Below are 26054 nucleotides of genomic sequence, written 5' to 3'. Positions count from 1 at the left end.
TACCCTCGAAGAATGTTGCAATCCCCTATACTTGTGGGTTATCAAGACCTTTTTATGGCGCTGTTGCTGGGGATTTTTATATTTCCTTATCATTATGAAGAATTTGAATGTAGAAGTGCATGCTCTAGCCAAAGCAACCAACAGACCAACCTATGGGAGAGGGCTGGACATTATACTCCAACCCCCCCCCACACACACACATGTCTATGCTCCTTTGGAGTCTATGGCATGGGCAATGGAAGCGGGGGCATGCCGCAATTATTGTGTTTATTGGGTTTTGAACCCTGAACCTCTTGGTTGCAAGCTTATGCACCTAACCAGTTCACCCATCAGACCGATCTGAGGGAAGAGACTAGGCAATACAATTATACGTCAAAACTCCCCCTCACGTGTGGCTCCCTCAGGCCTAAACGTGGACCGGAAGTGGGCTGTAATTTAATTGCACCAGTCGGGTCTTGAACTCAAGACCTCTTGGCTCCGATACCATGTAGAAGTGCATGCTCTAGCCAATGCAACCAACAGACTGATCTATGGGAGAGGGTAGGACATTATACTCCAACATTGAAAGACGCTAAGACCAAGATCGTACCCTCTAAGACAAGGGTAGGTAAGGAACTGCCATCTAGCTCTGCACTTGATTCACCTTCATTTTATGTAGGCTTGCGACACCACCACCTGTTATTTATTCTGATATGTCACAAGTAATTGATGCTATTACTTCTGTTATAAATGAAACTTGTGCTGATGCTAGTACTTTGCTAGATCATATTGTGCCACTAGGTGAATTTCTTGATGAACAAATTGCTAAAGCTAAAGAACTTGAGATAGCTGAAACCGATGAAAATTATGATTCACCTATTATGCCTAGATCTCCTACTGGATTTAAATTGCCTAAGATACCTAAGGGTTATCTTATGGATGGGGAGATAGCTAGAGAATTTCTTGCTTGTAATGATAGAGAGAATGAAATATGGTCCTAAATTTGCTACTTATCCTATCTTTGTTACTGATAAGGATTATGAATTCCCTGTTGATCCTGAATTAACTATTTTGATAGAATCTAATCCTTTTCATGGTTATGAAACTGAAACTATTGTGGCACACCTTACTAAATTAAATAATATTGCCACCCTATTTGCTCATGAGGAAAAAATTCACTACTACTATATTCTTAAATTGTTTCCTTTCTCGTTAAAGGGTGAAGCGAAAGAATGGTTTAATACTCTTGCTCCTGGTTGTGTGCGCAGTCCCCAGGATATGATATATTACTTCTCTGAAAAATATTTTCCTGCTCATCAGAAACAGGCTGCCTTATAGGAAACATTTAACTTTGTGCAATATGAAGAAGAGAATATCCCTCAAGCTTAGGGGAGGCTTTTCCAATTACTTAATGCTTTGCATGATCACCCTCTTAAAAAAATGAAATACTTGATATCTTTTACAATGGACTAACTGATGCTTCTAGGGACTACCTAGATAGTTGTGTTGGTTGTGTTTTCAGAGAACGAATCACTCAATAGGCTGAAGATTTATTGAATAATATGTTGAAGAATACCGATGATTGTACACTTCCTGAACCACCACCTAAGCCAACTCCAAAGAAGAGAGGTATTCTATTACTCAGTCCATAAGATATGCAAGAAGCTAAGAAATCTATGAAAGAAAAGGGTATTAAATCTAAAGATGTTAAGAATGTACCACATATTGAAGAAATTCATGGACTCGATATCCGACACAAGTAGTAAAGGTAAATTCTCTTTATAGATTCGACGAGGATGACATTCCCTATAGTAAATATCCTAGTTAATGCACTACAAGAAAAAGACACATCCATGACATTTTGGCCCGAACAAAAACTTTTTATGTCATGCTTATGACACTTCTATGACAATAATTGTGACAAAAATACGTATCGTCATAGATGTGGTGGGCTCCTACTTCTATGACAGAAAATCATGACAGAAAATGGGCTTTTCGTCCTGGGCCGGCCGGAGACGCACCTCCATGACATTCTTTGGGCCGTGCATGACGTAAAAAACCATGGTAGAAGTGAGGGCGAGGAAAATATCGGGGAGTTCCCAGTTACGGTGGATGGTCGGTACCGAGCGATGTAGTGTGGTTTGCGCGTTTCTCTCGTACGTGCGTGTGTGTGAGGCGCTCGCTAACTGAACCCTTGCGAGGTGTTCGCTTACTAAATCCGAGCGATTGCACTGGCTAGCTATGTACTGAACATGAGGGATCGATCCCGCTACATACTGAAGCCGATCGATCCACCCCTTCGCTGCTAACTGAACTCGAGTGATTCCTTCACTGCTAACTGAAGCCGGTCGATTACTTCGCTGCTAACTGAATCCGATCGATCCTTTTTGCTGCTCACTAAAGCCGATCGAGCCCCCGTGCGAGATGTAGCCAGTCGGTGCGTTGGGTTGCCTCTGGATGAACAGTGCCTATTGCTACCGCGCACGCTATACATAGAAACGAGTCGAGATGTGTGGTGAGTCCAGCCGGTTGGTTGACTATGGATGTACAGTTCCCGTTGCTGCCGCCCGTTCGTACATACGTGTACGCCCCACCCCAGCCGGTGAGGTTGGATGAACACAATCTCATGGTAGTAGGCGCGGTTGCCGCTGGATGAAGAGGACCCCGAGGAGGCCGCCACACCCCAGCCGGTTGGGGGTGGATGAATAGGACCCCGTGGAGGCTCTATGAATAGTACCCAGTGGAGCCTACTGGAGGACGGCGGTGGATGAACAGTAACCTATGGAGTCCCGTTTTGCGGTACGCCACACCCCTCCCGATGAACAGGATGCCGTTTCGACCGTAGCCGCTCCAACATAAGTCTGTTTCCTCCATTTTGCGATACATCAGACCCCTCCAGATAAATAGGATCCCGTTTCGACTATAGGCAGTCGAACAGAAGGCCGTTTCCTCTGTTCTGCGGTACGCTAGGCCCCGTTTCGGCTGTTCCATCCAAGCCGGTTGGCCCCCAATGAACACGATGCATTCCGTTGCCTCCCGATGAACACGGCGTAGTTTCTCCATTTCGACCCAGCCTGTTGGTTGCCGATGAACAGGACGTCGTTGCTGCCGTCCACTGCCTCTCCATGTACACGAGCCCTGGCCGTACATATGCGCGAGTAGTGTTCGAGACCCCGCCCGTATGTATGTACGTGGCCATATTTTTTGGCATGTGGTTGTACGTACATGTACATAGTTTAGAAGGGACTGCCTAAACTGCTACGTCAGGGGCTCTACTACTACACGTGTCATTGCTTGCTCGGTCACGGTTCATTGTTGTAGAGAGACCGATCGACTAGTATGTACGTACACACATGTATTTAAGTTTCCCGTTAATACAATTGTATCATGAATAATAAACCTTTATCATGAACAAGGAAGTATGATAATAACCAATTTATTGTTGGCTCTAGGGCATATTTCCAACGGATCAAAGTTCTTGTACTTATGAACATTGGACTAAAAGGTTGGTCCACTTGCTCTGTGCCTTGAAACGGATCGACGCTAGCGACCAACCAAGAATCACAAAACAATTCTTCCTCCCTTGAACCAGACTTTATCCCCTCAACCTCTTCTTTGGGTCGTCACCAACCGACCAATCGTCTGGATCAAGGCTCGTGTGCTCGACGTACAACTCCGTTTGCTTGTTGTACGTGCACGACAGCTCGTTGTCTGTGCTCGGCTGCTCGGTGTACATCTTTGTCTAGGAGTCATCCACTTGTTCGTCCTCGAAGCCACATCTGCCGTGGATGATATCCAACATCTCCCCATCATATGCAGGCGTCACGCCCGGCTAAGACATATCGGCGAACAGGAAGAGGGCACCTAGTTGATCCACCCCGACGTCTGTGACCGGATAAGATGCGATGATGGCAACTCAATAAAGGGAAAGTGTGTGTGTTCATGTCAATGTCCCATGGCATGAACGTGTTAGAAGTGGTCGGGGATGGTTGCTAGTGATCGAGCTACAAGACGGTGTAGTAGTATGACGGTTGCATCTTCGCCGGCCAGGGCAGCGAGTGAATTGGCGGTGGCGATGACGACGCCCCCGTCCCCGTCCCAGCACACCGCCCTTCTTAAGAGGTGGTGGGTGGCTGGCCGCCAGCCAAAGCCGCTTTCTCCTTGCTCCTTTGGACACGGCGATGTGATTTGCGGGTCGCCCAGTTGATCTTCCAGGCGACCACCACCTTTAAATCCTCCTCCACTGGCTCCAGCAATGCTATAAATGGATTCATGCGATGACGAATGACAAAAAGGACGAGAACAGGGATGGAGGGCGTCGGCGATCAAATGAAGATGGTGGGAATGTGCGGGCTTTGGAGCGAAAACATTATGGATGTGGCAAATTGTGTGGGCTCTAGGTGGGGTTTTAGGTGGGCTGGGTTGTCGAGTACTATGTGGCAGAGGTTCGAACTCCTGCAAATCTTCCTCAACTTTGCATCCAGTTTATAGGAATTAAGACACTCGGACACATCTGCGAATATACTCCCTTTGTTTCTAAGTATACGTCTTTTCAGAGATTTCAATATGGACTATGTACGAATGAATATAGACACATTTTAAGGTGTAGATTCACTCATTTTGCTTCGTATGTAGTCTAAATTAAAATCTCTAAAAATACATATGTTTAGGAATGGAGAGAATGGCACCGCGTTGGATAACAAAAATGTTTGGACACGTCGATCCGAACATTTTACGATACAGCACAGGAGATGCCCAAGAGAGCCTTCCCTAGTATGGTAGATTCCGGCAAAATGGACACATTTGACCTTGAGACGAAAGCAGGGATGAAGCTAGAAAAAAGTCTACTTGGGTCATGTCTATGACAGTGGGGTTATCTTTCATAAATGAGTAGTCATTAGTACTAAACCAATGAAGGATTGCCTAATTTCATTGGGCTCAATTGACCCCAATGCTTACCAAGCAGCTCCATCCCTGGATGAAATTATTTCACAAACTAAACTGTTGGTGAAAAGTTTTTCACCCAACTGACCTTTTTGTGTAGCACCTTATACCGCACTACATTGTGCAGCGTCTGACTGATAGGCGCTATACATCTGTTTTTGCAGTGCCTAGACGAAAGGTGTTGCACAATAACTTGACGTTTCTGCCTAACCAGCCCCAGTTTTCTCTATGTATTAGCTGGGGCTCATTGTGCAGCGCCTGACGACATAGGGGCACTACACTACATTGTGTAATGCATGGATGTTAGGCGCTACACTAAGGGGCTGTTTGGTTTCTAGCCACACCATGCCACACTTTGCCACATCTCACCTTAGGCAACTTTGACCAAGTTAGGTAGGTGTTTGGTTCTGGCCACACCTTAGGCAAGAATTATTTTATAAGCAGTGAACCCCACATGTCATACACACAAAAAGTGTGGCAAGATTCTCTTAGGCAAGCCAAAGTGTGGCTAACAATTTGAGCAACTCAAGTAAGGCAAGTGTGGCAAAAATAATGTGGCAATATATGACAAAGATAGTCACGATCCAAACAACCCTTAATTAATTTAGCAAGCCCCAACCAGTACAGAGAGCAAACTAAGGCTGGCCAGTCACAGAGAACGCTAAGTCATTGTGCAATGTATTTTGTCTAGGCGCTACAAAACCAGATGTGTAGCGCCTTTCAGTCAGACGCTGCACAGTGTAGTGTGACGTCTAACTGTTAAACGCTACACAAAAGGATCTGCGGAGTAAAATACTTTCACTAATAGTTCAATTTGTGAAATAGACCATGACCACGACGGAGAGCAAGGTGGCCAGCGACGCACTTCGAAGGAGGCGTTCCTGGGCAACTCCTGCCATGCGAAGGGCAAGTCAACCGACGTCGTCGAGGCCACTCCAAGACCCCGCAGCAAGCCCCCCGCCGATCGCCGTCACGACGCCCAAGTCAGGGGCAGGGCCGAGGACAAGAGGGCTCACGAGGTGCCTAGCCTCAAGGCCACTCCATCGCTTCCTCTCCGGCCACGCGAGGCTCCCCATCTGAGCACCACCGAGCCAGACCCGGTGGCCCAGTTCTTCTCCTTCCCTGGTGGCCGTGCTCTCTCGCCCCCGCCACGCACCGACATCATGCAACTAGAGATCAAGAACGCCATGCTCGAGGCGCTCAACTCTCCGCTGGACTTCGAAGATGGTGGCCGCTCGCTGCCCCACACTACGACGCGCCACGGGGCCATCGACAACTTCCCGGAAGATGACATCCTGCCGTGCATCGCCGACCTTGACGCTCCTCTCAGCAGCTCTTGCATCACACTCCGGCCCCCTCAGCGGTGGGGTTCCAGGTCACCGCCATCACCTAGAGGGTTGACTGCCTCCACATTAACACCGGCCAGGGGAGCACCAGCCAGGCTGACGGGCTCCAGCAGCTGTTCAAACCCACCCAAAAGGCCATCCTCGACGCCCCGCCCACCCGGCCACGCTCCTCTGCTCCACCAAAAGCGAGGGCCACCTCCGCTCCCTCACGCCGGAGCGCACGTCAGGCTGCGGCCGGCTGTTCCGTGCCGGTGGCCCAGCGCGCGGCTCTATGTCTCGTCCGGGAGCTCGGCGGTCTCGGCCCAGAGGACAAGATGACCCCGCAGGCGGTGGCGGCCCTGCTCAAGCGCTTCGAGGAGCCACTGACACACAGCGACATCAAAGCGATCGCAAAGCTCACCGGCTTGGACAGCAAGGCTCTGGAGATCGCGACCGGAATGGCAGGCCCGGATGGTGATGACGTAGTTTGATCATGTTAGGTTTATTAGTTAGTCTTCGTCGGCGACTGGTCTTAAACTAGTTTGAGTTAGGTTTAGTCTTCATGTGTAGTCTTCGGAAAGCAGGATTAGCATCTAGACGTCGCCGGAATTTTGGGTCTATTGGAGGCCGGCGACGCCCCCCGGTTAGCAATAATGTGTGCTGTGATATTTTCAGTATTAATGATAGTCGACGAAGCGAACATTGTAGTCTCCATGGTTGACACGAACTACAGGATTATGTCGTGGAACATTAGGGGCCTGAACTCGACGGCCAGGTGATCAGCAGTTAGAGAGGTGGCGCGTGCAAATAATATAGCAATCCTAAACCTGCAAGAAATGAAAATAGAGACATGGACTTCAGCCATGGCATGTGATGTAGGGGGCAGCATATTGCAAGGCTGCATTGTGCTCCCAGCTATGGGCGCAAGGGGGCGCGGCAATCTTCTTGGATAAACAGAGAGTAGAGATTAGGAATCAGATCATCGCCGGCTTCTCGATCACGACAAAGGTGAAGATCATCAGTAGTGGGTGTTCCTTCTGGATGACCATAGTCTATGGACCCACGAATGACCTGCAGAAAGTAAACTTCCTCTCAGAATTAGCAGCGATTGCGCCACCCACATCAGAGCCATGGATGATCAATGGCGACTTCAACATGATCTACGAAGCCAGAGACAAAAACAATTGCAACATCAATAGGAGAATGATGGGCCGTTTCCGCAAGGCAATTGATCTGGCAGGGGTCAAAGAGATTAAATGCAAAAACATGAGATTTACATGGAGCAGCGAGAGGGAGGATCCAACTGTGTGTAGTATAGATAAGCTTTTATGCAACTTAGCTTACGAGAATATGCACCCGAGTTTTGTCCTCATGGCGGCATCCACATCATTCTCAGATTGCCCTCTAATGTTAGCTAATGGAGATAGACCTGTCACCAAGGCTAGATTTAGATTCAAGAACTTCTAGACAATTTTCCCACACTTCCAGGAGACAGTGCAGCATGCTTGGGAGAGGCCAGGTCATCACGACTGCCCGTTTATCAGGGTGAAGAAGAAGATGGAGAGAGTAGCGACGGACCTAAAAATTTGGAGCAACACTTTGTTTGGGGGTGCAAACCTGCAATTCCACATTGCCAACGAGGTCATTCTCCGTCTTGATGTGGCTCGGGAGGCCAGATCATTGACGGCAGAAGAACACCATCTGCGGAAACAACTAAAGTTGAAAGTACTTGGACTGGCAGCAGTTGAGAGGGCCCGGAAGAGGCATGCTTCTAGAATTTCTTGGCTCCGAGCGGGCGATGCCAACTCAAAGTTCTTCCATGCTCGCCTCCTATCTCGTAGGAGAAAAACTACATCCACTCCATCAAAGAGGGCAACGCCATTATAACGGAGCCGCGGGAGAAAGCAAGGCTAGCCTTTGATCACTTCGCCCGCAGCCTCGGTCGGAAACAACATCGGAGTTGCACGCTTAATTGGGAACAACTCCATCTACCAGCCATTGACCTGCAGGGCATCAATCTCCCCTTCAGCGAGCAAGAAATCTGGGCGGCCATCAAGGCATCTCCTGCCGAGAAAGCGCCCGGGCCGGACGGCTTCACCGGGAAATTCTTCAGATCATGTTGGCACATCATCAAGCATGATATTGTGGCGATCTTCCAAAAATTCTACAACTTAGCGGGAGAGAACCTCGCTGAACTGAATACAGTGTTCATTGCTCTACTGCCAAAAAAGAATGGAGCCACGGAGATGAGCCACTTTCAGCCGATCAGCCTCATACACTCCATTGCAAAGTTGATCGCAAAAGTCCTGTCCATGAGGCTGGCTACTCAGCTACAAGATCTGATCTTCCCCATGCAAACTACGTTTCAGAAAGGAAAATGTTTGCATGAAAGCTACCAATACGTACAACAGGGCTGCGTGAGGGCAGTGCACCGGCAAAGAAAGCGGGCTCTGCTATTCAAATTGGATATAGCAAAAGCTTTTGATTCAATCTCATGGGCATACCTGCTGGAACTGATGGAAAGACTAGGTTTCCCTGCAAGATGGCGAGATTGGATCGCGATGATGCTCTCGTCGGCCTCCTCTTCGGTGTTGCTAAACGGGGAGTCAGGTGACCACTTCTGGCACCTGCAAGGATTAAGACAGGGATACCCCATCCCTCTGCTCTTTATTCTTGCAATCGACCCGCTTCATCATCTGCTTGCTGCTGCCTCAGACCTTGGGATTCTGGCGCCATTGCCGGGCCAAGGCCCAAGCATGCGGGTGAGTCTATATGCAGATGACGCGATCATCTTTGCAAACCCATCAACGCAGGAGGTGGGCAAGCTGATGGAACTGCTGGATAGTTTTGGAGAAGCCACTGGACTAAAACTGAACCAAAGAAAATCCTCTGTTGCTGCAATTCGCTGTGAGGGACTGCATTTTCCGGATGTGCTACAGGGATTCAGTGGTCAGGTTGTCAACTTTCCAATAACCTACCCGGGTCTACCAATCATGCCAACTAGGCTCAGAATGGTGCACTTCCAATTCCTCGTCGATCAGGTAAAGGCAATGTTGGCTGGGTGGAAAGGCAAACTGCTTAACCTGGCGGGGTGACGGGTTCTCGTCAAAAGCGTCCTCTCTTCTGTCCCAACATTTTGCGATGACATCGCTGAAGATTTCAAAGAAAATACTGAAAGAAGTGGACAAATCACGACGACGTTTCCTCTGGGCTCAAGACAAAGAACTCTCTGGAGGAAAATGTAAAGTTGCTTGGGACAAGCTTTGCTCTCCACTAGCTCAAGGAGGCCTCGGTCTCCTGGATCTGAACAAATTCAGCCGGGCTCTGAGAATAAGATGGCAATGGCTAGCTTGGGTGCAGCCAGACAAACCTTAGGTTGGCATGCATCCACCTCCTGATGATCAAGACTAGGCGTTGTTCGACCAAGCGACAATGGTCCACATAGGCAATGGAAACAAGACGAGCTTTTGGAAGGATAACTGGATCGGCGAAGCACCGCTGCGCGCGACCTTCCCTGCCCTGTTCAGTCACGCACGCCGCAAAAACAGATCGGTTGGGGCTGCCCTCGCCAACGATCAATGGATTATGGACCTGCAACATGGAGACACATCTGCAATAGCACCATAATACCTACAGATGTGGCGGCTGATCGACGAGGCACACATAGCCCTGGTCCCTGGTCAAGAAGATGCGATCACTTGGAAGCTAACGCGCGATGGCAAATACACGGCTAAATCAGCTTACCAGATGCAATGCCAGCAGGATCCAAACTCAAACTTCAACAAATTTATCTGGAAGGTCTGGGCTCCCAACAAGCTCAACATGTTCATGTGGCTTCTTGTCAGGAACCGCCTATGGTGCAACGATAGATTGCAGAGAAGAGGCTGGGCCAACGACTACTTCTGTCCCTTGTGCATCAGGAATTTGGAGACATCTACACATCTGATCTGGAGCTGCAGCTTCTCCCAAGAAGTCTAGAGGAAATGTGCCACCTGGTTTGGATGCTCCTCGCTCGCACCACGGGTGAGACCTCAGCTGTGCTCGGCCCAGAACTGCCATCTCATCATCAGTAAGGCAGCAGCTGCCAATAGGCGCGGAGTCAGATCAATTATCATCATGATAGCATGGGGATTATGGAAGGAAAGGAATCATTGCGTCTTTCGGGCAAAAACACCCCTGGCTGAAGATGTCATCTCAGCAATCAGGAACAACATCGAGCAGTGGAGATTAGCCGAAGCCAAATGCATGGCGCCCCCGTTCGGGGACACATTTAATGAAAATTAGCCGAAAGAAAGGAAGAGCTAGTTGTTTTTTCTTTTCATCCATTTGATCACTTGATCTACATGTTTTCACTGCTTTCTGCTAAATCAATGAAGCCGGTGATCAGCCGGGTTTTTCAAAAAAAAAAAAACTTTCGTCTCAAGGTCATATTTGTCAATTTTGTCTAATGCCTGCATTTTGTGCATTCGGAATCAGAGTTGTGTTCAGAGGCCGTCGTGCAGTGCAGACTGGAGATGGCAGTGCTGTGTTGAGCACCTATCCGAACGAAAATATCCGCGCCACTCCATGAAAGCCCCACCGTCCAAGTCACACTGCTCTGGCTTGGCTCTTCCACCTCCAATCCCCCAGCTCCTCAGCCTTCACCAGTCAACATGGGGATGGCCATGACCTCCTCCCCACAGCCACCACCTCCCCCGCGCCGCCGCCGCAGCCGCTTGCAGTCGGCAACCACCATCTCCGCCCCCAGTGCCAATCCCAACCCCAACCCCAAGGCCAAGGCCTTCCCCCTTCTCTCCGACGTCGGCCGCCTGCAGTCCGCCACTCCCACTCCCACACCAAACGGCAATCCTAACTCCAGCCCCAAGGGCAAGGTCCTCCCGCTGCTCTCCGACGTCGGCAGCAACCCATCCGCCATCGACTACTACTCCCGCGTCGCCTCCAACCTCGCCGGCGCCGGCCGCCTCGGCGACTTCCTCATCGCCGCAGAGGGCCTCCGCGCGGCCTCCGGCGATGCCGGATTCGCGGCCCGCATCAACTGGCACCTCCTCTCGCGCGGCGTCGTCGCCGCGCTCCGCGAGCACGGCCTACCCCACGTGCTCGAGTTTCTCCACGACGCCGACCGCATCGGCCTCCACGCCACCGTCATGCTCGACGCTGATGCGTCCGACGCCGTCGCGGCCGCCTGCCGGCAGCTGCTGGACGAGCGCATCATGGCGGAGTTTGTGGAGGCCATCGAGGCCCTAGCTAGTAAGTAATGTCGCCTCGAACCTCCTTATCCTGTGCGTTTCATCAAGCTTGGTGATACATCGATCGGGATTTGGTGCTTACCAATCATCACTCGTTTACCCTGCTTTTACAATTGGTTCGTGCAGAGGCTGAAACCTCACAGTTACTGTTACTCCCTCCTTCCATCTATATAGGGCTTAATGCGTTTTTTCGAGACTAACTTTGACCAAATGTTAGAGCAATAATATATGACATGCAACTTACACAAAACATACGGTCAAATTCGTATGTGAAAGAAGCTTCCAATGATATAATTTTCACATTATACATCTCATGTGCCTACCCCAACTTGTTTGGGACTAAAGGCTTTGTTGTTGTATTATACACATCTCATGTACCATTAGTCCTGTCAATAGTCAAAGGCGGTCTTGAAAAACGTATTAGGCCCTATATAGATGGAAGAAGGGAGTAGGTTTTGCTCTTAGATGCTTTAATTCCTTGACTAAAAAGTAACATTCACAGACCGTATGTAATCGAGTTTATTGACTGATTCAGATGTTACATCAGCACGCTGCACTTGTCAGTTTGATATGGTTACTCAATAGTTGTTTTGTTTCAGAAGTACCGTTTCTGTTTGCCAAGTAGCAGTCCGTAAATCATGGAGTTGTTGCTATTTTTTGTTCACGATGTTAATCCTGAAGACGGTGGTGTTATTTCTGCACGGCATCCTGTTGGATTCATATAATGATATCTGTCATATGAATGTTTATATTACTTGTTAACATACAGTTATAGTAGCTTGGTATCTGGAATATCTGGAATCCATGAGTTTTTCAACACCAGTTGGTACTTGGTAGCAGCACAAGGGATTGTGGTTTCATTCTAGCATCAGTCCTGCATCATGTTTCTTGATCAATATATATTTTCCCATCACTTGAGGTACAATTTATTCGTTTTATTTAGCAGTCGCACATCGAATGTTCAGTGTGCAGGAGGATAAATTCTTATGTATATGTTGAAGATATCTTTGTATTTAATTTGGCCCTATTTTAGTTACTTACTGAACTTTTAAGGAACTTGGTAGGGTAGGAACATAAATTCTCTGCCACGCTGAGTGTAGACATGATATGACTCTCACGGCCTGTTGGTTGTGTGTTTTCTAGTCACATGTTACATGTAAGTACGATTTAGCTATGAATTACGGATGGAGTGGCAGTGTGGCACTCACTGTTCTGCTGATTACTCCTCTTAGGGCTTAACATTATTCACATGCAGTTTTCTTATTATGGATTTCTGCTATTTCATGCTTTGGATGGTGATGTACTTGTGAAGCTCATGTTAGTTTGAAGTTATCGCTGTTAATGTTTTTCTTTGTTATTTTTCTTTTAGACTGTGGATTCTTTGTTAAAGGCATCGTGGATCCAATGGATGTACTGAAAATATTCGTCAGGAAGCGAGATCCAGATATGGCGATCAGGTAATCATACTTGTTACATTTCTCTTCATTCGGTTTTACTTTTGCCAATGACACTTTCTTGTGGCAGATTTTTGTATTTATAAAAATCGTTAATCAATTTGAAAACTATGCTTTCCGATGATCAGGAATTTCGCTTTGTGATACATTAGATTTTCCTACTCTTTTGGGTATCTTCATACCTGCTCATGCATTGCCTTTGACATGTAGGTATGCACGTATCTTTCCGCACTCCCAACTTCTACTCTGCAATACTATGGAAGCTTTTGGGAAAAGAAAGGAATTGAAACATGCCCTAAAGGTCTTTGGAGCACTCAAGGACCAGTTGGGAGGTATCAATATGTTTGCGTGCCGAAGTATCATCGATATATGTAGTCACTGTGGTTCTTCTGTACAGGCTCGGATCATATTTGAGGTATGGGACTAGCGAACGCAGTTCAAATTTATACTTGCATATAGGTAAAAGTGGAAAAATTATATGAAGATCTAGGTGAACACATTCCAGAGCACCATAAATCACAGGTGCTGTTAGTTCCGCTATGATTCATCAATTGGGAAACTCCTAAACATAAATCAATAAAAATATCTTTCAAGCTGTACTATTTCTGGTAAAAGAAACTGTACTATCTAGGATGGTAAACCAGAAATTTTAGTACACCTGTAAATTTCTGAACAAATTGCCCTTCCTTAATCTTTTCAGTTTGTGTCGAAACCTCAGATGTTCCCCAGAAGAGAAATTTATGCATATTCCTTGAGTTGGACCATAAAAACCAACAAAAGTGGAAATTATATGAAGGAAAAAAAACATCTGCGATTAACAATATGCATCTAATGAAATACTACTACCTTGTGCTCAACTTTTGTAAACAAATGCTATACTTTAGGTAGTCAGGTTCAGTCTTCACTCATATGTATGGCTCTTACACAGGGGCTGCTTGCTGAGAAGATTACTCCGAATACACATGTCTTCAACAGCCTTATGAATGCGAATGCCCACAGCATGAGCTACAATTTTTCGGTCTACAAGCATATGCAAGTAATGCATCTTCTACCCTATTGTTGCTGTTCATAGGTAGGCTATTTAGCTTCAAGCGATTGTTTCCACTACATCATAATAAATCTTCCCTGCAACTCCACTTTTCCCAGTGAAGCTTCTAGAGGCTATCATATCCCCATTTCTTTGGCTACTATTTATTTGTTCTTACATGCTTGCTCAGGTTGTTTTGCATTATGAGGCTAATTCGTTTGCTGCCAGAATTTGACAAAACCAAAAGTTGCCAAAACTTGGTAACTTTTTTGAGAGATGGGCAAGAACCAATTGATAGCCAATTTTTTGAACTTGCCAACAATTGGCATGCCAATTATTGGCACGAAACCAAGTACTCTATATTCACTAGAATAAGCGTGTACATTGTGCGTGCGTCTAGTCGCACCTTTCATTTTTTGAATAATTTCATGCTTGCCACTATAAAGGTTTGGGATTTGCCATCGAAATCTTGCTAATTGGCACCATAGTCATGCCATAGGAAAGAATGGGAATGAGTTTTTGATGTGCACTGTTGGCTCCAATTTCCATAAATTCCCAGTCTACCCTTGTACTTTCTTTCATCCTTGTTATGCTGTCTTCTTTCCTTTCAAGTTAGAACTGGATGAGCTGTTTGCTTTCATCGCCTTTGATGTCAGTGCATGCAACTGTGAGGTTGCCGCTGCTGTGACCATGGCCCCTGGGATAGCCTGATCCTGTGTCTGCAGGGAGGTTTTGGTGAAGTTGTGACTGATGTGGAGCGTGACCGCATGGATATATACGGAGCTTGCGCTGTAGTCCCAGCCAGTGTCCCTGCACAGAGCCTGAGATGGGGCTGGGGTGCAAGGGGCTAGCATGAGTAGGCATGGTGGAACCGAACTCAGCCCGACTTGCCTCGAGCCATCATGGCACGGGACCAGCTCTGATTAGCGTTCGTCAATGCACCTGCATAGTCTGTCTCTCTGTACATACTTACAGCTAGGGCCTTGCAGTGGCGGGTACCTCCAAGACCGTAACCCAAGGTCATCATAGTTGTGCTGCCCACCCAATCTTAACTTGGGTGCACCACCTGCTTGATGAAATGCCTGAATGCTATGTTTTTTGAAAAAAATTAACAGGTTAAATGGTCATTTTCACGGGCCAACTCCGTTGACTCTTGTTGGAGTAGCAACTGGCAAATCGATCTCATTTCCCATCTTTGCAGTGGCAAGTATACAGTCAGCTCAAATCTAGAAGCAAACATGCAAATCAGAAACCCTAACAGAAAGTGTAGTCCTGGTGGATTAAATTACACAACTCATGTGCAGCAACCTAATGCTCCACATATTCCATTTTGCAGAAACTTGGTGTCCATCCTGATTTGGCGTCATATAACATACTTCTGAAGACATGTTGCAATGCTAGAGAGTTCAACACGGCACAAGAAATTTATGAGGAAATGAAGAAAAAGGAACACGATGGGATTTTAAAGTTAGATGTTTTTACATACAGTACGATGATGAAGGTATGAGGCTTCTGTTGTTATTGTCTTAGTCCATATGTGTTTCCTTTTTATGCCCCCGTAATTCTTCTCTTTGAATTTCAGGTGTTTGCAGAGGCAAAAATGTGGAAGATGGCTTCCAACATCAAAGATGACATGCGGGCAGTTGGTGCTCGTCTTAACCTAGTCACATGGTCATCATTAATCAATGCTTATGCAAATTCTGGTTTGGTTGATGGTGCCATAGAGATCCTTGAAGAAATGATAAGGGATGGCTGTCAACCTACTGCCCCATGCTTCAATATTATCCTTACTGCTTTGGTCAAGTCATGCCAATATGATAGAGCTTTCCGCTTGTTCAATAGCTGGATAGAATTTGGAATCAAGGTATCTCTGTCGCTTGAACAGAAAGGATCCCTTCCAGACAACTTCACATTCTGTGAAGAGCATCCGGGCACCAATGGCGGCACTATCTTGGTGGTTCCATTTAGGCCAACAGTTACAACTTATAACATTTTGATGATGGCATGTGGTACTAATGATGAACGTGCAAAGTCTGTAATGAATGAAATGAAGCGGAATGGTCTTTGTCCTGACCGTATTAGCTGGTCCATTCTGATGGATATTTATGGAACATCTAAAAATAGGAATGGAGCTATTCAGGTTAGTACTAAAGCTTTAAGTTGATATGTCTTGTTGTAGCAACTGATGAACGAAGTATGATCACTCCACACTAAATGCTGCTATGATATTTCCCTGATATCCTGTTGTAGCAACTAATGACCTAAATTGTCTCTTCATTAGTTGAAGTATTCCACTATATAGAGCTGACTGCGTCTCTTGTAGAATCAATAACTAATAATGAATTTAAAATACAATCTGCAAGATTTTGAACTATTTATTAGTACAGCCAATCAAGAGTCTTCAGTTTTTCTGCAGTTTAGATGGTGAATAGTCCCTCCTCCATCTAAGATCACAGTGCATACTACTTTACTGTATGAGTATATGATAGTGTAATCATAGAGAGAGAAGAGTTCCTAAAATTAGTGCATATCATGGAAGAGTTTTTATGTAATCATATGACAATTTGCAAGTGTTATCTCATGGTTTATTTGGACAAGTTGCTTCCTTGCTAAATGTGGACTAATGTTGTCTAATTTTCTGGGTACAGGCGCTCAGAAGAATGCAACGTGTTGGAATAAAACTTAATGTCTCTGCATATACTGTAGCTATTAAGGTTGGCCATTAGACAATGTAGTTGACTTGGTTAAGATACAGGGCACCACATCATGTTTGTTGTAAGCTTATAGTACCAGTAAGCTTATGTGTCAATTTCCTGCAGGCATGTGTAGAAAGTAAAGATTTGAAGTTGGCGTTGCACTTGTTTGAAGAAATGAAAGCACACCAACTGAAGCCCAATATGGTGAGTCTAAATTGTTGATTGTTATCGAGGATAATTTTGTTCTATTTGACGACTCAACTCTGTGGATGCATGCATATTTTCTTGCACTATTCTTTCTTATATTCTGAGAGTACAGATTTTTTTTCTTATAACTGGTTGGGTTTATTTCTTTATATATCTATTAGTTGTTGATGTTAGATAGTTTCATATGGCACCTGGTCTCTCTGCTCTTCACCGAACATCCATGTTATTATTAGAGGAATTAAACTTTTGATTCCTATGGTCAATTATCAAGAATTGCATTGATGTAAGGTTGCATCAGATACTGAGGTACAAGTTCATGTTCCAGGTGACATACAGAACTCTCCTGAAAGCGCGCTCCAAATATGGATCTTTAAAGGAAATCCAGAAATGCTTGGCAATCTATCAGGAAATGAGACAAGCAGGGTATGTGACTAGAACTTCTGTATACTGTTTCTTTGGCATTCCTTTGCTTTTCTTCTCCAGTTATTTTAGTTTAGAAATTTGTGCTTGTATAGATGGAAGCGTCTACTATGCTGCCCATGAAATGTGCCTTGAGATCTACACACGTTCTCTTACCCTATCTCAATAAATGTAAGCAATCAAGTGATAATGTGTGTGCATCTGAAGTCACATTTCGTGCTGAGAAAATGTGCCTTGAGATCCAACACATTGTGTTAACCTATCGCAATAAATGTAGGCAATCAGGTGAGAGAGCGTGTGCTCATCTCGAGTCACATTTCATGGTTGAGATATTAGGAGCATCCACCCATACAAGGACAAAATCCAATCTCTTCTTTCTAGAAGAAAAGGGGTTTAAAAGGTTTATTTGATATACAGGTTTTTGTATAGAAGCGTTTTCATAACAGAAATAATGTATAGTAGAAATTCCTTCAAGTTACGAAGTTATGATTTATAAATAATACAAACAAATATCAACAGAGGAGCAATCGTGCGAGCATTTTTTTTTGTTGATAATCCTTCTATTGTTCCATGATAGGAAGCATGCCGACAAGCTGTCAGCGGATAGACTGATACTATCACAGCAAAGGGTATATAAGTATATGTTTTGTTTCTGGGTTAAATTTGTTGTTTTGCCCGTGACAGGTATCAAGCATATGACTATTATCTCAAGGAATTGATAGTGGAATGGAGTGAAGGAGTCTTGTCTAGTGATGGTGGGAATCGAAATTTTTACCATTTAGATCGAAAAGATGAGAGGAATGAATCATTCAACCTTTTTCTTGAAAAAGTGGCAAGATTCTTGCAAAAAGATGTTGATCAAAACCAAACTGTTGATGTTCGTGGGCTTTCAAAGGTAATCTGAGATTGAGAGTATCTGTCTACTAATGTATCATATGCTAGTGTTTCAAATCTTTGCATTAATAGAAAGGAAGTTACAACCCACAGACCTTACAATCTGTTGTACTAACTGGAAGTGTCATCTTGCATCAAAGTGATAAATGATTCTCCATGAGTGAAGTAACTCCAGTGGCATATTTTGAGCTCAGTTGAATATATTCTAAGCCATCTACTCAACTGTATGTTTCACAGGTTGAAGCTCGCATAGTTGTTCTCTCAACTCTCCGCAAAATTAAAGAGAAGCATCTTTTAGGTAACCTTCAGCGCTGTAACTTTATCTGTATGACTATTAGAATCAAGATGGTGTATATTCTACTGACAATTCAAGCCTACTTGGTTATTCTTATTTTTTTGAGTAGGAAGAGCAGTCCAGGATGATTTGGTCATCATCACGGGTCATGAGAAGACATCATACACTGATGTCGAAACGACTGCTATCGACGTCGAGTATGCAATAACTTCTGTTTTGAAGGATGAACTGGGTCTTGAAGTTTTCGTTGGACCAGAAAGCCGTCCTCCTGTTTCATCCAAACTCAGAGCCCCCCCATGCCCTAGGAGACCACAGGGAATGATAAAAATAACTGTCAACTCATTGAATCATTGGCTGAAGAGGAAATCTGCGAGGGATGTACAGTGACATCTCCTTGGGGCATTTCTTTGGTCAATTTATACCCGCAAGACTATCCTGGATGGATGATGTACATACAACAATAGGGCTATTGCTCTGATGTCCCCGGGACTCGGCATAGGACGATACCAGAAGGAAAGATTTGTTGGTGGCCAATGTAGTCTGATTTGGTCCAGTATATTCAGATATATGGAAAATCACATTATTTGGGGCTGTAAATGTAACCACGTCAATCCTCAACCGGGTAGCATCCCAGGTTAAAATTTTGAAGTGATTAGATGATTGTTGTAATCGCCAATCTTCCACATCAAATGACAAACATTTTGACACAGTACTGATTTGTCCATCTTTTCACAACAGATTTATGGGCCTCTTTAATTCACAGGATTCTCAAAACACAGCATTAGGAAAAAAAAATACAGGATTTGAATGTCATGCCTATTCCAACCTTGCATTATTTTGGTTTGTTTGATTGGGAAACAAAGGGTTCTTTCCAAGAGGTTTGAGTGGATGCTTAACTTTTCTATGAGATGTAGTACAGTGGAATCCTTAGGAAAAGTTCCTATAGGATTCAATCCTAACCAATCCAGAAATAATTTCTGAAGAATCAGAACAACTAATTGGGAAATAATTTCTAAAGATTCTAATCCTCCATACAATCTACGAAAATCATACCCAAGCCTCTATTCCAGGCAAGGTTTTTGCCCCAACATTCATCCACTTGGATGAAAGTGACCCATGGTGAATTTTGGGCTTGGCACATGGTATTATTTTGGTAAATGGCTGTGTACAAACGCTTTGTGGATTCGGTGTTCAGTTTCAAATTTTTTGAACTTGTGTGCTGAATTCTTGGGTGCGGTTGGGTGCGGTTAGCGATTTTGCCGCTCTATGGTGAAAAACGGTGCCGCTTCCATCACCTGATCTGGAGGGTTCTTGTGTTTTCTGATCGATGCCGCTTTCATGTTTTGATCTAGAGTCTGCTTTTTGTTTCTGGTTTGCGCCGCTGTAGTCGTTTGATCTCGAAACCTCGCCACATACCACCATCGCTTACGTCCTGAGGGTTATAAATAGATCGTCCTTCTTCTCATATCATTGTGCTAGGTTTTCTTTGGGTTAGCATATACTGTTTCTATGGTATATCCTTCTTCCTGTCGTAATGGAACGCGGCGTCCTGCTCGGCCTCCTCCGTCGCGGGGAGCTCTGGTTGGCTGGTGTGGTGGTTGGGGTTGTCTTGTTGCGTCGACCGTTGTCTCGGCTCGGCCCGTATGTATGGAGCATGCTTCGTCCTCTGATGATCGGCCGTTGCCGCCGCCGCGCCCTGGCTGTCGGCAACTCGTTGTTGCTGCCCCGGGCCTCGTAATCTCCCCTAACCTTCTTTGCGGTGCTGGCGGGCCTGGTGAGGATCAGCCACAGCTTCGGCTCCGGCATCGCCGTGAGTCCGTCCAACCGGCTGTCCGCGGCCGACGGTGACTACGTCGAAGATGTTGTCGATTGGTTATGGGCTGCGCAGAAACCGGGTGTCCCGGCGGCCGACGCTTGCGTATCCCCTTGGCGGGGCCATGGTCTCCGCTCGGACGTAGTAGGACGCCCTGTTCGGGGAGCATAAATCCTGCGGCAACAACTCAATGACAACGACGATGGCATCACCACCGCCGGATAACGATCACTTGCCAGTGCGAGCGGTGTGACAGTGGCGAGGGCGGATGCTCCTGGTGCAGCAGACAGCAGGTTGCTCTGTGGCACCGACAAGGGGTTAGGTTGTAGCGTCGGGGCGGAGGGGAGGCAGACAATAGGATGGTCTCGAAGGCGGCCACACTGCGCAGGAGCGACTGGAGCCGGAGTGGTCCGTTGTTAGCCAGGATCGGCTGTTGCTGATGATGCTGTGGGCATGTGGATGAGTATGTGGATCTCAACGTGAAACGTCCATCAGCAAGGCACGGCCTGGCGTTGCGCACTGCACTGCTATGTGATGCTATTGAACACGAAGTGCACTCAAACCGTGATGCATGCCATCCGCGTTGTATCCCCTTGCATGGTCCGACGAGGTTTCGTGTACGTCCACGTTTGTGTGATCATCTCTCTCTCTCTCTCTCTCATATTTTTTGTGCAGCTCAATAGCAAGGGAGATTTGCAAGTGGTCAAAATTCTGATGCTATCATTGCTATGTAATAAGACAAGGTTTCTCCTGATCCTCTTTCTTCTTGATAATCCATATAGGGATTGCTTCTGTCGATTATTTTGAAGCCTTTTCTTGTAGACTAAAGGTTCAGAGATGGCCATTAACTGATTGGTGTTATTTAGCTTCAGGTTTATTTTTGTGCTTTTAAGGTATAGTATCCCTTTCATCATTACTGCAAACATTTACTATCTGTCCTTGGTGCAAGAATTTGCAACCATTAAACCCAAGGCGGTTCCGGTGTGGGATATATTCTTCATGGTCCCGTGTCATTTGCTGCATCTGCTGTTAATTTGATGATATGGTTTTTGGGATGACCATGATTTACTCCCTTCTAATATTTGTTCTATGCAAGCATCAAGACTAAATAATATGGGTTTACCCCCTTATCATATTTGTTGTATGTAGGCATCAATACTAGAGATATGGTTTTAACCCCTTCTCATATTTTTTTTCTGAACGATCCCTTCTCATATTTATTGTATGGATGCATCAAGCTATGATGAATTTGGATGACATACTATTAACTTACATAATAAGACCCTTGCGGGGTGAAAAGCCGGAAGCAATTGCAAGGCATTAACAATCTGTTTTTCTTACGAACAACTGCCCCATATACAAGCTCTATCATGTTAACTACTGATGTGAACTTCCTCAGCTATCATTTCATTACGAACACAAAACCAATGGGCGGTCAAACAAGGATGCCTTGAATTACCAAGGAATCAGAAATTTATCATGCAATATCAATATGTATTCTCTTTATGTACAATTAATGTACTGACTCTTTTCATTCAATAAAAATTTTCTTTATGAAAGATTATAGCATTTGTACCAATATAATTTTTTTACATACACCATAATATAAAATTTGAAGTGAACACGTAAAAAGTGAATAAAATAATTAAATAATTGGTATATGAAGTTTAATATTATTGTACATAGAATTTCTCACATAAAGTATCAATAGGCGCGGCGTGCCACCGCACGGGTATGGAAATTCAACATGGCTCGCTAGCAAGTAAGTACCCAACAGAATGAATTTGCAAGACAAACAATGATCTTGGTGATAATATGCAATGATTTCTCCGACGTGGCACTTCTTCGCATGTATCCCAATGTCCTTATAGAGATGATCCCATCATTACATACAAAAGGAGCTAAGACACCCGTTGAACAGGTAAAGGAATTTGCAAAAGCTCTTGACTACTTCATTACAAACTATCTTACAGGAGGCTACACTAGGATGATTTAACTCAATTAGGCCATCCGCAATCATTTACTTTCATGCAGTTGCATCATTGTATATAGTATGTTCCATACTCCCTTCGTCACAGTTTAGAAGGCACAGTTAAATTTGCATGCGTTTCCACAATAAACAAGGTTTAGGGCGTATTGTATTTATTTCTAGTAGCTAATTAGTACTCCGGTTTTCTATTTCTATATGCATGCGTAGTGTGAATGCTATTTTTTAGCCCATCTCACAACCAATAGATAACCACCTAGGTTTCAGAGAATTTTCAAGCGCGCCTTCTAAACCGTGACCGAGGAAGTAGAACGGTCTCTATAATGTGCCAATAAGTGGACCTTATGAGTAGCGTGTACACTTCTGTTGATCAGTATTTATCATACATGGCTGCAATAAATGTACTCATTTTCCACCTTTTAGAACTCTTTCTGGGTTTTAGTTATGCAATTCTATCATTAAAAATATAACAATGGCCTTTACGATCCGTATAAATATAATGCATCACCAGGCGCAGCGTGCCGTCGCACGGGCTATGCTAGTTTCAACCAAAGAGGCCAAAGCTTTCAGGTGATCTGACCTGTGCATGCGTTTGCACAGATAAATATTGAAACAAACTACATTTTGTTTTAGCAGGATATACAGATAAACATAAGTATCCCTTCCAAAAAAAAACTAAAGTATGGCAGTAGCTCTAATCTCTTGCAACCGATTTTCCAGATGCGAATGCTAGCTTCTAAATACAGGCATCAGAACTTACACCAAATTCTATCTTCAGCAGTACAAGAAAAACACAACATACAAATTTTCAAATACACATAAGTCATATCTAATTCCACAGATGCAGATACTTCTAAATGCAGATATCACAAGTACACAACATACAGTTTTTCAAATACATAAAATCATACAAAGGGACTGCCGCACAAATGTTATGCAGCACAGATGAGGTATTTTTAAGCTAGCCCCCCGCAGGTGTCAAATTGATGCTCCTAGATCAAGCTGCTCTTTCTCTGTATCATCTGCACCTGGAAACATGATACCACGTTTAGTAGCAATATTGGTTAACTCGTGCATCCTGATTGAATATTCTACGCTTTTGTCAGTCTACTAATCATGAGGAAGGATGCCCTTATGTAATGCCAAGGTACACTGAATACTACTCTCTCCGTCCCATAATATAAGACGTTTTTGACACTAGTGTAGTGTAAAAAACACTTTTATATTAGTGTAAAAAACACTCGTATATTACGGGACAGAGGGAGTAATTCCCAGTCACAGATGATAACATTTTTATACTAACTTGCATAAGGCTTATGTCCTTGGTAAAATGCATCAAGAAGATGAGAATGTATTGGATCAGTAATGAAACCAACCAAACTCAACATGAACACAAAGATAAAGAGCAACACGATCATCTATTCACCTGCCATCAGAAGAGATCTCAAATCCAGTCCTCCTGCTGCAGCTTGAGGGGTAGATATACCTCAGTCAGGTACTGGAACCCAAAGGAGCTGAGAGCCTGAATCTCAGCCTTTTGTTTTGTTCGCAACATCGTCTCCAACTCCTTGACCCACCCTTCATTTTGCTTTACGAAGTCTTCCTCTAGCATCTCTTTTCCTACCTTGATATCGTGATCAGTCATGGGAAGCCGGCACTGCTCCGGTACCCTGTACTTGTCCAGATCACTTGGCCGCACGCCAAGCCACTTGATATCTGGCGTTGTCAGATTGGCACTGTCATACGACATGTTCTTGGAGCCGCACATATACACGGACAAGATCTTCAGCCCATATGGATCAGAGTCCACCAATGCGAGTACCGGCAGCTTCAGCTCTACCTTAAGCCGGCGCAAGAACAACCTGGTGGCAACATCCGGCTGTCCCTTTGCTGTCAATATGATGCACGGAAAACGGTTGTAGAACCGGTCCTCAGCGAGGCGCATGAAAGCAGCATCTTTCTCCACAAGCAAGATGAACAGAGCGTCGCTCTCAATGCCTGACACCCTGTCGATGTTGGGCGGGATGGCCTTACCGCCGACGCCCATTCTCGTGCAGTCAATGACGTCGCCGTCATCAGCAAAAGTGAGGCGGCCAACCACAACGCCCTTCTCAGAGGCGACGACATGGAGCGACGAGCGGGTGCATCCAAGCATGCAGGAGACGTCATCGAGGATGGCGTCCGACTGGGACTGGTCGCCGAAGAGCTTCACGTCGGTGTAGAAGAGATCCCTCTTGGTGACGTGGATGCCCCTGCGCAGGACGGCGTGGACGAGGGAGAGGACGCGCGCGGTGACGGTGGCCTTGCGCGCGGTGGCGACGTTGGCGAAGGGCCTCGCGGACTCGCGGCGGAGGAGCACGATGCGGTCGAGGTCCGGGAGGTATACCTGGTTCGAGGAGGCGCGGGAGGGGACGGCGAAGGAGAAGCCGCGGCCAGCCAGGATGCTCCGCGCGACGGAGAGGACGAGGCGGTTGATGCGGGAGGTGACGGAGGTGGTGTCCTGGTCGGCGACCACGATGTAGTTGGAGGAGGCGGATGCCGGGTCGTCCTCGGAGAGGGCTTTCGCGCCGGCTGAGGACGCGGCCGCGGGCTTGGATTTGGAGGCGGCGGAGGCGAGGGCGCGGAGGGAGGCGAGGATGGAGGCGTCCGGGCGGAGCTTCGAGCGGAGGGATTGGGCGTAGGATGCGGCGGCCGAGGCGCCGCGCGGTTTCTTCGAGGTCGAGCCCCCCGCGGCCGCATCTGCCCCCGCCCGGCGCTTCCTCTCCGACATGTGGAGAGATCTGGAGGCGGAATCACCGGGGAGGAGGGGTGGGGGGCACTACGGCGGAGACGGCGGCGGGATTCGAACTGGAGTGTGGCTGAGGCTTTGGTGAGCATGGGAGGGACGGAGACGGTCCGCACTCCGCACCTACCCTATGCGCCAAGCGCGCGGCCCACGAAGCCCGTAGTAGCTCGGCCCAGCAACACGTCTCGCTGACGTTTTTTTTCTTGTGCGCCAGCCGCCAGATGTCTCCGTGAAGGTTAAAAAAAACAACTGTCTCCGTGAAGTTTTTTTACTCACTGTCCATCTACACCCGGCCTGAACAATAAATTCAATCTAAACGCTTTTATATTACTCCCTCCGTTCCTAAATATTTGTCTTTCTAGACATTTCAAATGACTACTACATACGAATGTATGTAGACATATTTTAGAGTGTAGATTCACTCATTTTGCTCCGTATGTAGTCACTTGTTGAAATGCTTAGAAAGACAAGTATTTAGGAACGGAGGAAGTAGTTTACAGAGGGAGTAGAAGATACCAAAGAATTTGAATTTTTTAGGCATCTAAAATGTTCATATACGCAAGATTCATGCAAATGTTTGTGGCATTTGTATATCTGAGGAGCTCGTGCTTCCCTTCTGTTCGCACACGAACACGTCACGTGTACCCTCGACGCCGGGGGTGATGCACCGCAGCCAGTGGCGGAGCTAGCATTTGACGACAGGATGGTCCGGCTCAAAAAATTGACAACAAATATGCCATGTGAACGTTCTTTTGTTTTTGAGGAATCCATGTAAATGTTCTGACTAATTACCTTCAGTCAAATAGCCAAAATTATGAAGTCATACACATCTAACCAAAATTAGAATGATGTACTGCAATGTATACTAGTCAAATTCAGATGGGGATGTAGTGCAAAATTATGTAGTATATGTGTACTGTAAAAAAACATAAGCGGATGGAGTACATCACTACTTGTCTATGAAAGAAGGTCTGATGGGATG

At 45.7% G+C, this 26054-nt stretch overlaps 2 protein-coding genes across 3 annotated transcripts; one reads left to right on the top strand and one right to left on the bottom strand.

Annotated features, from left to right (window-relative positions):
- The first annotated feature begins 10772 nt into the window (after window positions 1-10772).
- Window positions 10773-19199, top strand: LOC125552036 (pentatricopeptide repeat-containing protein At5g02830, chloroplastic). 2 transcript variants are annotated; one of them, XM_048715485.1, is made up of 12 exons: window positions 10773-11495; window positions 12864-12951; window positions 13159-13363; window positions 13877-13984; window positions 15312-15476; window positions 15558-16115; window positions 16624-16689; window positions 16795-16875; window positions 17204-17301; window positions 17983-18193; window positions 18430-18490; window positions 18591-19199. In XM_048715485.1, exons 1-12 carry the CDS (start codon window positions 10901-10903, stop codon window positions 18872-18874), a joined length of 2520 nt encoding a protein of 839 aa, XP_048571442.1. In that variant the 5' UTR covers window positions 10773-10900; the 3' UTR covers window positions 18875-19199. The 2 variants fall into 2 exon arrangements, with proteins under 2 accessions (XP_048571442.1, XP_048571443.1); XM_048715486.1 differs by having other exon boundaries at window positions 10775-11495; window positions 18597-19199.
- A 3844-nt stretch (window positions 19200-23043) lies between these two features.
- On the bottom strand, window positions 23044-25183 carry LOC125552031 (DNA topoisomerase 6 subunit A3). The gene is made up of 2 exons (XM_048715481.1): window positions 23714-25183; window positions 23044-23315 (listed from the first exon to the last, which is right to left on the bottom strand). Exon 1 carries the CDS (start codon window positions 25055-25057, stop codon window positions 23732-23734), a length of 1326 nt encoding a protein of 441 aa, XP_048571438.1. The 5' UTR covers window positions 25058-25183; the 3' UTR covers window positions 23044-23315; window positions 23714-23731.
- Between the last annotated feature and the right edge of the window lie 871 nt (window positions 25184-26054).

This window comes from Triticum urartu, chromosome 4, assembly GCF_003073215.2.
Source record: "Triticum urartu cultivar G1812 chromosome 4, Tu2.1, whole genome shotgun sequence".
NCBI classification, from domain to species: domain Eukaryota; kingdom Viridiplantae; phylum Streptophyta; class Magnoliopsida; order Poales; family Poaceae; genus Triticum; species Triticum urartu.
This window is presented reverse-complemented; position numbering and strand designations above follow the sequence as displayed.

Coding starts and splice junctions, on each gene's coding strand:
- LOC125552036 (XM_048715485.1), top strand. CDS start 10,901: ATGGGGATGGCCATGACCTCCTCCCCACAGCCACCACCTCCCCCGCGC. Junction 12,952..13,158: donor GATCCAGATATGGCGATCAG/GTAATCATACTT, acceptor TTTGACATGTAG/GTATGCACGTATCTTTCCGC. Junction 15,477..15,557: donor CATACAGTACGATGATGAAG/GTATGAGGCTTC, acceptor TTTGAATTTCAG/GTGTTTGCAGAGGCAAAAAT.
- LOC125552031 (XM_048715481.1), bottom strand. CDS start 25,057: ATGTCGGAGAGGAAGCGCCGGGCGGGGGCAGATGCGGCCGCGGGGGGC.